Source organism: Juglans regia, chromosome 10 (genome assembly GCF_001411555.2).
Source record: "Juglans regia cultivar Chandler chromosome 10, Walnut 2.0, whole genome shotgun sequence".
In the NCBI taxonomy this organism is placed as follows: Eukaryota; Viridiplantae; Streptophyta; class Magnoliopsida; order Fagales; family Juglandaceae; genus Juglans; species Juglans regia.
In genome coordinates, this window is record NC_049910.1 from 16,481,523 (window position 1) to 16,491,378 (window position 9,856).

The following is a 9,856-nucleotide window of genomic DNA, read 5'->3' on the forward strand; positions in this document are numbered from 1 at the left end:
CAAACATTGAATCACATTTACGGTATTAGACTTCCATCACAAATGAATCTAATTTGGATGCTAACAGGAGTGTAATCGATTAAGCTGAGTCAATTTTTTGAGTTATTGAGTTGAGGTTGAATCAAATAACTTGAGCTCGAGCTGGGAGAGCTTGCCAAGCCGAGTTTGAGCTAATCAAGCATGAGCTCAAACCAAGACAAGTTATTTATTGATGTTTGCTCGTGCTCTTTAAAGAGCCCATGCCGAGCTATTGCTCGAGTTTTGCCCTTAGTCTTTTAAATAATTTTTACTTATTTTGAATGAATTGAATAATTAAATACAAAATTACAAAAGAAAATTGAGTTTACCGAATTTATACAACTAATATATATATATATGTACACCCTATATTGTGAATTATAAAATTATCAAATATTTATGAATATATTTCTCATATGGTTCTCACATGTATGAAACTACTAAATCCTAAGTATTAACTATTATACATATTATAAAATAGCTACAAAATATTAACTATTATTCAGGTTATAACGTATAGCTATGGATTATAGTCAATATGTATGCATAGAGGATTACGCATAAGCAACTAGGTTACTTGTTACATATTTAATTATAAAGGTTACTATATTTATATTATTAAATTTAATATGTATGGAAGAATATATATATAAGAATATTAATATATATGAATAAATTATATATATATATATATTCAATGATGTATGAATGAGCTCTATGCCTCTATGCGAGTTGAGCTAACGAGCTTATTCAGGCATAAATTAATGAGTGGACCTTTACAAGTATTAGCGAGTCAAGTCGGGTTTAATTGAGTGTGTGTCATTTATTTATTTTTTTGATAATAAACTGATCTCATTAATCAAACCAACCACATACAAGATGAACCAGTATTACAAAGGGAAAGACAGGATCAATGCCTCATCTCCTCAGTAACCACCTGAAGGATACAAGGGGGGCATATTTCGATGTCATAAAGATCTTTAGTGCATTCAAGGGCCGCTTCGGCAAGCTTGTGAGCTGCCATGTTAGCCTCCCGATATACATGAGAGATAGACCAATCAGCAGCTGGGATTAGAACAGCTTTGGCATCTGATATGAGGCAACCACCTAAGCTCCAGTTAGGACAACCTTGGATCACTTGGTCCACGACCTGTTTTGAATCTCCCTCCAAACAGAATTGCCTTATTCCAATTTCCTTACAAAAAAAACATGCCAAAACAAGCCCATATGCTTCAGCATCAAAGGCACTGCCTCTCAAAGGTCTGTTAGCACGAAGTGCACCTATCACCAGCCCTTGATGATCTCTGATTAGGACACCAATGCCAATCCTTCCTAGCCTCGATTGCACAGCTGCATCCCAATTCACTTTAAAACCACCTACTGCAGGCTTTGTCCATCTGTGAACTCTTGCCATGTTCTCATAGTTAGCATCAACCTCCTTCTGGAAAGCCTCTTCATGCAGAGACAATTCTGCCCTGGCCTGGCCAATGACTTCTTGAGGGTGTTTAAAAACTTTCCCATGTAAGACATCATTTCTTCTCGCCCATATCACTCTCATTGTAGCAGCCACCACATTTAAATCCCCTGGTTCAAGCTTGCCAATCAATTCTGCCCAGATATTAAAAACCAAGTCACTGTGAAAAGAAAATTTTTGCACTTTCTTTGGGCCTTGACACCAAACATCTTGGGCACTGCTGCATCCCCATAAAGCATGGCCAGAGGTTTCAGATTCCCTTTTGCATATCAAACAAAGGTTATCCTTTACCACCTTTCTTCTTTTCAGGTTAGCCATAGTGGGCAAGGCTTCACTGCATGCCCTCCAGATAAACATTTTGGTGGTAGGAGGAACCTTGAGCTTCCAAATGGACCTCCACACTTGCCAGTTCTCAGCTCTGCCAGAAGGTTCTCCTCCTTGCTCTCTCTCCAATTCTTTGCCAAGATAGTATCCACTTTTAACTGTGTAGCTGCCCTTAGGAGAAAACTGTCAGGTGAGTTTGTCTTCTCTATCTCCTAAGCTGATGGGAATTGCCTTTATGCCCTCTATTTCCTGGTTAGTGAAAAGTTCAGATAGGATAGGTTCCTGCCATCTCTTCTGTTGAGGATCAATGATGTCACTGACTTTTTCACACCAGCAATCAGCTTCTCGAGGGGTCAAGATCTTTTGTGTAGGTAGAGATGGTACCCATCTATCTTGCCAGATGTTAATCTTCTGTCCATTTCCAACCCTCCAAATGAGGCCTTTTTTTAACAAACTTATTCCAGCATGTATTCCTCTCCATGCGAAAGAAGGCCCACCTCCTAGCTTTGCATCAAGCAAATTTCCATTGTTGAAATACTTCTGCTTTAAAATTTGTGCCACTAGAGATGTAGGATTTTGGAGGATCCTCCATCCCTGTTTGGATAGTAGAGCAATATTGAAGCATCTCAAGTCTCGAAACCCAAGCCCTCCCATATCCTTCCTGCCACTAAGCTTCTCCCAGTTGACCCACTGAATTTTTGAAAAATCTTCATTGAAACCCCACCAAAACTTCCTTAGTATCTGGTTTAATTTTCTTGGAATAAAAGCTGGTAGAAGGAACATCCCCATTGCATAGGTGGGGATAGCTTGGAGCACAGCTTTGAGCAGTATCTCCTTTCTTGCTGCAGAGAGAAATTTGGTCCTCCAATTAGTGACTCGAGACCAGGTTCTATCAACTAAAGAGTGGAAGGATGCTATCTTCTTTCTACCCACCAATGAAGGTAAGCCCAGGTATTTCTCAAAGCAAGAGGTGGATTGGACACCTGCAAGGTGCATGATCAGTTGTTGGGTCATCAAGGCAGTATTCCTGCTGAAGTAAATGGCAGACTTATCCTTGTTAAGAACCTGACCTGATCCTTTCTCATATAACTCAAGGATGTTAAGAACACAATTAATTTCCTCATGCTTGGCTTGGCAGAACAGTAGGCTATCATCAGCAAAGAAGAGATGGTTTACTTTAACAGGACCTCTACCAATTGTCACAGGAGTTATACTGCCACATGTCTCAGCATGTTTGAGGAGGGAAGAGAGGGCTTCTGCACATAGTATAAATAAGTAGGGTGACATGGGATCACCTTGTCTTAGGCCTCTCGAAGGTGCAAACTTTTTTTGAGGATCTCCATTAAGGTGTATAGAGTAAGAGACGGAAGTGAGACAAGCTTGAATGATGTGGATCCAATGAGCAGGGAAATCCATTTTAACCATGATGGCTTCAATGAATCTCCACTCTACCCTGTCATAGGCCTTGCTCATGTCCAGTTTTAGAGCCATAAAACCTTTCTTCCCTTTCATTCTAGAGTTCATAGAGTGAAGGACCTCATAAGCAATCAAGGTGTTATCAGATATGAGCCTTCCAGGGACAAAGGCACTCTGATTGGGGGCAATAATCTGTGGCAGTATGTGCTTAAGTCTATTTGCCATGGTTTTAGACACAACCTTGTATAAGACATTACAAAGGCTTATTGGTCTGTCATCCACTACTCTTTTGGGGTTCTGAACTTTGGGTATGAGAGTAATAAAAGTGTCATTAACCTCATTGAGGGTGCCCCCATGATTAAGGAAGCCAAGAGCAAAATTACAGACTTGATCCCCCACTACCTCCCAGTTCTTTTGGTAGAATTGGGCAGGGAACCCATCAGGGCCTGGAGACCCCAAGGGATTCATTTGAAAAATAGCTGCAATGATCTCCTCCCTAGCAAAAGGGTTTAAGAGCCAAGCCTTCTTAACACTGTCTAATTTGGTGTCCATTGCATGTAGACATTGGTCAATAGAACTGGGATTGGAAGTAGTGAAAAGAGAGGAGAAGAAGCTTGTGAATACCTCTCCAATTGCTAACTGGTCAGTGACACACCTTCCTTGAGGATCTTCTATGCTTTTAACTGCATTGGTCTTCCTTCTCTGGCTTGCTTGCATGTGAAAAAACTGGGTGTTTCTGTCCCCATGTTTAAGCCAGTGTTGCTTTGCCCTTTGTTTCCACTTGATATCATTTGCTATAATGGCAGAAACCACCTCCTCTTGGGTTTGTTTCATAGCTGCCAAGTGCTCACCAGTACCAACATTCTGAAGATGCCCAATAAATTGTGTCCCATTTTTAATGATCTGGTCCTCTTGTTGCTTAAGATTTTGCCTCCAGGTTGTGAGACCCTTTTGGCAGCATTCAAGTTGTGTCCTTAAGGATTTGGCCTGACCATCTGTTATACCAGCATTTTGCCATGCCTCTCTAACCACCTTCTGACATTCTTCCTTTATTTCCCATGCCATCTCATATCTAAAGCACCATCTCCTTTTCATCCTTCCCTGAGTGGTGTTGTGCAAACTAATTGACAAAGGAGAGTGATCAGATCTAATTGCAGGAAGTGCATTACAAGCCCCATGACCATATAACTCATTCCATTCTTTATTTCCAAAGGCTCTATCAATTTTTTCTTTAGTAAAATCATTCCCACATCTGTTATTCGACCAAGTAAACCTTTGCCCATGAGAGTGTATATCATTTAGACCACAAGCTTCCACAGCTTGTCTAAAGTCCTCAATTTGTTTATAAGGTCTGGTTGCTCCACCAATCTTTTCACTCTGATGAAGGATCTCATTAAAGTCCCCAGCACATAGCCATGCTAGGGAGTTGGTGGGTTTGAGCATCTTCAGCAAATGCCAACTACTGCCTCTCTTCCATGTATCAGGGTGTCCATAGAACCCCGTGAATTGCCATGTAGGTCCATCCTTTATCTCCTGGATCAGAGCACTAATGTGCCATTTAGTGTAATTAATGATGTTAACCCTCCACTCATCTTTCCAGAGAAGGGCAATCCCTCCACTAAATCCCATACAGTCCACAGTAAAACACCCATCCATTTGCAGCAACCTCCTAATTGCCTCCATTTTATTTCTTCTGCATTTAGTTTCCACTAGGAAAACCAAATTGGGAAACTTTTCCTTAGTCAGATTCCTAAGGACCTTAATTGTTCGAGGGTTCCCAAGCTCTCGGCAGTTCCACACTAATATGCTCATTGATCATGGCAGGACTGAAAGCCAGCCTCTGCCTTAGTCATGGGAAAATCTATTGTATTGAGGCATCTCCTTGTCTTTTTTGAACTAGACTCCTGAAAGGTTGAGACTCTTTTGCACCCCCTCGCATACAAGTTCCTTGCATTGCATGTAGAACCATCAACTAGGCTTGTATTACTATTGCCTTTTGTATTGGTCTCACTCTCCCGGGCTTTCCTTTGCCATTTCCTCATAGTCCTCATACCCTCAACCTTTGCCATTGGCATGATAGTGTCTTCACCAGGCGTTTGATCCAGAGCCATCTTTTTGTCATCATTTTGATTAAACAAACATACACCAATAGTGGATGCAGCCATGCTGCCTATTTTAGAAATTTCCTTTGTACCCCTTTCCACCCTTACTTCCTTCATAGACTCATGGAGGCTATATGTCCCCGACATTAGGTTAACTGCAGAAGCCTCCCCCATGTGAGAAACCTGTATCTCCTGAGGGCCACCAGGTTCTAAGAACCTAGCATCCTTCTAACCAAAGGTAACCTTTATTGGGTCAGACAGTTGACTTACACCCTGGCTTCCAGCCAAGATCCCGATGCATGGATCCTCAGCAGCACCTTCTCCTCCTTTCCCATCTGTATGTGGCTGATTGGTGCCTGTCTGAGACCCTCCTTCCTTCTTTCTTGCTGACTCCTTCTCCTTTTCACCTGCCACCTTTTCCGCGAAGGCTTCTGATGTACGAGGCACAAATATATCTTGGACAATAGTACCCTCTCCCCCTTTCTACCCCGTCTGTTGGTTGTTTCCGCCCTTTGATCCGCCGTATCTACGGCTATCGAAAATGTTTGTGTTCCTAGGCTGTCCTCGGAGCCATGGACCAAACTGAGCTGGGGGCAAAGTCTCTCCTTGCTGAGCATTACGAGTAGTCAAGCAACCTTTGCCTTTGTGACTAAGAATACCACACTGAAAGCAAAAGTTTTGCAGCCTCTCGTATTTGAATGAGATCCAGTGTTGTTTGTCATCCAGCCTTAGCCATTTCCCTCGAAGTAGAGGTCTGTTAAGGTCCACAGCCACCCTTACTCTTAGGCATCTTCCCCATGCACGTCCATCTGCCTTTGCTTCTACTCTTATAACCGGGCCTATAGCTTCTGTAAACTGCTCACCGAAATCTTCTGTCATGACTGATAGTGGGAGGTTGTGTAGCTGTATCCAGAATGGCTCAAAACAGAACTTCAACCCATCTATGGATTCCTTCTCGTCCACCTCCATCATGGTGAGGAGGTGTCTGTCAAAGAACCACGGACGTCCACTCAGTACCTTTTCTTTGTCTTCTATCTTTTGAAACTCGATCAAGAAGCATTGATCACCAAGTTCCTTAAACGTCACCCACCCGTCTAGCCTCCATATTTGAGACATTGTTATTCTGAATCCTTCACTATTCACTCCCTTCTCCGTCAAAGCTTTCCCAACAATACAGTACTTTCCTCTTCTTATGTCATCGCGGATGCTCTTCTGCTGGACATGGAAGCAAGCACTTTCTTCCTTGGAGAGATGAAGCCTTTCCCATCGTGATGCCAGTTCCTCCGCCTCCATCTCGTCTAGCTACCCAACACCACTGTCACAGAAAAAAACTCACCAAGGTGAGACTAAAACCTTTGTTGAAAACAACAAAGGCACTGGAACCCCACGCTTTCTCTCAGAGAAAGGGAAGGCACTCATCTTCAATGATAACCATTGAAACCTTGATTTTAAGCATCCATTTAAGTGCCACCATGTGTCATTTATTAATTGAGTAAGTTTTTGTTTTCACAGTCAAGTTTTCCTTTTTCATAAAGGATGCAAGGGTTAAGTTTCTGTTTGAGGGAAAGTTTCAGAATGGAGGTGCAAGGTTTGGGTTTGGCGTGGCAACCCTAGGAAGGAGAAGGAAGCAATGCAAAGGATAGTCTGCGTGCATGTTTAGTGTGGTTTGCAGAGGTGGATTGGATTAATAATGGGTCCTCGTGCACTATTTTCCAATCCTCGTGAAATTAATAGCGTACTATTCTTAAGTCCCAAATTGTAAATTCTAATAATTAAACGTCAACCAATACCAATGGACACGGACTTAGAAGCTTCACAATTATAATTTCATACTAATATTTATTATTAACCATAAAAAATAGAAATCCAGATAAAATGATAAAAATAAATAAATAAGTAGAATCGTTACAAAAGTTCAGGATGTTAAGATATAGGTATCAAGATCAGTTGCTTTGAAGTTTGGTGTTTCATGAAGCATGAAGTCCTAATTTGATTGTATTTGTAAATAAAGTTTTATGAGTAAAGTTGTATACTTATCTCTAGTATTTTTTTGTTGCAAGTTTAATCTAGTTTTTTGTTCTTTTTTTTTTATATAGGAATAATTTAGTTTTAAACGAAAATAATTCAATTAAACAACCAATAAACATTTCAAATTTTTTTCACAGTTTTTTTTTCCTATCATCTTAACAATAAATGTCCAATAATCTAACTTAGGCTATATATATTTGCAGTCGATCTGTGCTTTATTCGATTAAGAGCTTAGCTCGAAGCCTTGAATATAAATAGGGATACCACTCCAATTTAAGCACTCCAGAGTGGATAGAGAAATTCCACTAGGATATTCTCTCATCCTAGTATTGGGGATCGTGAAAAAAATTATTATTATTTCTTTTCTTTTAATGCACAACCCGTAATGAATATGACATGTACTTGTGACAAAAACTTTGATGCATAACCCAGAAACGTGTAACATGTGACCATGTGACTTTATAGGATTAGGGTTACTGCTCATTTTTCTGCGTAGCCTTCAACGGCTGGCTGCATGGCAGTCGTAGATGGAGCCACTGGTTGGACCCTTTTCGCCGAACTAGTGGCTGCCGTCCCCCAGCCCATTCCAGAGATGATGTTGCTGCCCCGCCTTCCGAAATTCCTTGATGGGGACATTTACTTCCAGTTCTCGCGTGAAGAGATTATCAAGTCTACCGAGCCCTTCCGCTTCTCGGTGGTCCTCAAGTTCCTGAAGCAACGGCCCTCGTTGGATGCTGTCCGCTGTTTCATACACAATCGCTGGGGTCTCTCAACCACCCCGATTGTCTTTTCCATGCGCAGGCCGCGTAACGTATTTGTACGCATGGCTAATGAAGTTGACTTCACGAAAGCACTGTCAAGGGACGTTTGCGAGATCAACGGAAGCTTTTATCGCGTGTTTCATTGGACACCAGAATTCACAGAGGATGATGAGCCCTCTCGTGTTCCGGTATGGCTTTCCCTCCCGGGCCTTCCCCCAAACTTTTATAGTGAAGCGTTTCTGACCATTCTCATGGCCTCTATTGGGACCTTTATTCGGGGGGATAATCCAACTCGGTGTGCCACGAGAACGGATGGTGCAAGACTGTGTGTGGAGGTTGACGCGGCTAAAGAGCCTTTATCGCACTTCTGGATTGGTGCTCCAGGTCTGCCTTCGAGTAGGAAACAGCAAGTGGTCTATGAGACACTCCCTGCCTACTGCTGTAAGTGCCGGATGCAAGGACACAATAAATCCACATGCCGTGCTGAGAAGGGTGGAAAGCTGGGCAAGGTTCGTATCGACAGGAAAGAAGGGTCTGATATGGATGCGTCTAGGGCATCGACTGAAGGGCAGGTCACAGTTTTGTTGGTAGAGAATGATCCGATATTTGACTTTGGGGACTAGAAGTGCACTGAGACAGTGAATGAGGAGATTAGTGGTGGTGAGCTTGAGGGGGAGATTTCGGGTGCAGTCATGATTGGGAAGACTATCGATGTGGTGCCAAGTGCAGTAGAGCTGGACCCAAGTGCAGCTGGGTCTGATCCGTCGATCATGGAGCAGGTATTGATTGAAACTGAGGTTGAGAAGGTGTTGATTGAGAATGAGGTTGAGAAGGTGAATGACAATGTAATAGTTGTTACGGAAAATATGGTGCTACTATCTACGAGACATGAAGAACAAGGTACATCAGGACAAATGGGCCCCCAAAAAGAATCAGTTTCTGTTGCTATGGAGGGATGCAGTGAAAACCAGGAGGAGGATGCGGAGGTTCTGGTAGAAGACTGTGCGGAAGATAGTCTGAGTTTGGAGGATGTTGCTTCTGAGCCAGAGTTAGAATTACAACCTCAAGTATTTCCGCAGGAGAAAGATTATATGACGGAGTCTGAGACCATTGAAGATAAAAGAAAATACAAGAAAAAAAGTTTTGTTAAGATGAGAAGTTCTTCTCGGGTTCTTGCCCGAGTTCCTAACCTTCCTCAATGATTGAATCAATTTTCGTATGGAACATTAGGGGAGTTGGGACTTCAAAGGATAGACTAAAAAAATTGATTGGAAAGTTGAAACCGAAAATAGTAGCTCTTTTGGAACCTTTTCAAAATCTGGAAGTTGCTAGGAGATTAGCTCAATCTTTACATTTTGATAATTTTGTTTCTAATGAGGTTGAAGGGGGAAAAATATGGATTTTTTGGGATGGCTCAATGTCGGTAAATTTTTTTCGTATGGGTGAACAATATATTTCTCTTAGAGTGGGTGATGGTGTTGAGCAATTTTTATTAAATGTGATATATGCTAAGTGTACAAGAGCTGATAGATGCAGATTGTGGGATGAACTTTGTGCTCAGTCTATGGGCTTACAACCGTGCATGTATGTGGGGGACTTCAACATCATTCTGAATGATTCCGAGAGATGTGGGGGTAGGCCAAGACTTCTTGGAGCCATGGAGGATTTTAATAATTGGATTCAGCAGGGGGGTTTGATTGGAATGGCTCAAAGGGAAGTGCATTCTCTTGGTG

At 41.9% G+C, this 9,856-nt stretch overlaps 2 protein-coding genes across 2 annotated transcripts; one reads left to right on the forward strand and one right to left on the reverse strand.

Moving 5' to 3' along the window:
• Positions 1-928: 928 nt before the first annotated feature.
• On the reverse strand, positions 929-1,810 carry LOC108999517. Its single transcript, XM_018976421.2, has one exon. It carries the CDS (start codon positions 1,808-1,810, stop codon positions 929-931), a length of 882 nt encoding a protein of 293 aa, XP_018831966.2.
• Positions 1,811-7,876: 6,066 nt separating this feature from the next.
• On the forward strand, positions 7,877-8,746 carry LOC109007977. Its single transcript, XM_018987897.2, has one exon. It carries the CDS (start codon positions 7,877-7,879, stop codon positions 8,744-8,746), a length of 870 nt encoding a protein of 289 aa, XP_018843442.2.
• Positions 8,747-9,856: the final 1,110 nt, after the last annotated feature.

Bases quoted from the DNA above. Each gene is read 5' to 3' on its own strand.
- LOC108999517 (XM_018976421.2), bottom strand. From the start codon at position 1,810: ATGGCTAACCTGAAAAGAAGAAAGGTGGTAAAGGATAACCTTTGTTTG.
- LOC109007977 (XM_018987897.2), top strand. From the start codon at position 7,877: ATGGCAGTCGTAGATGGAGCCACTGGTTGGACCCTTTTCGCCGAACTA.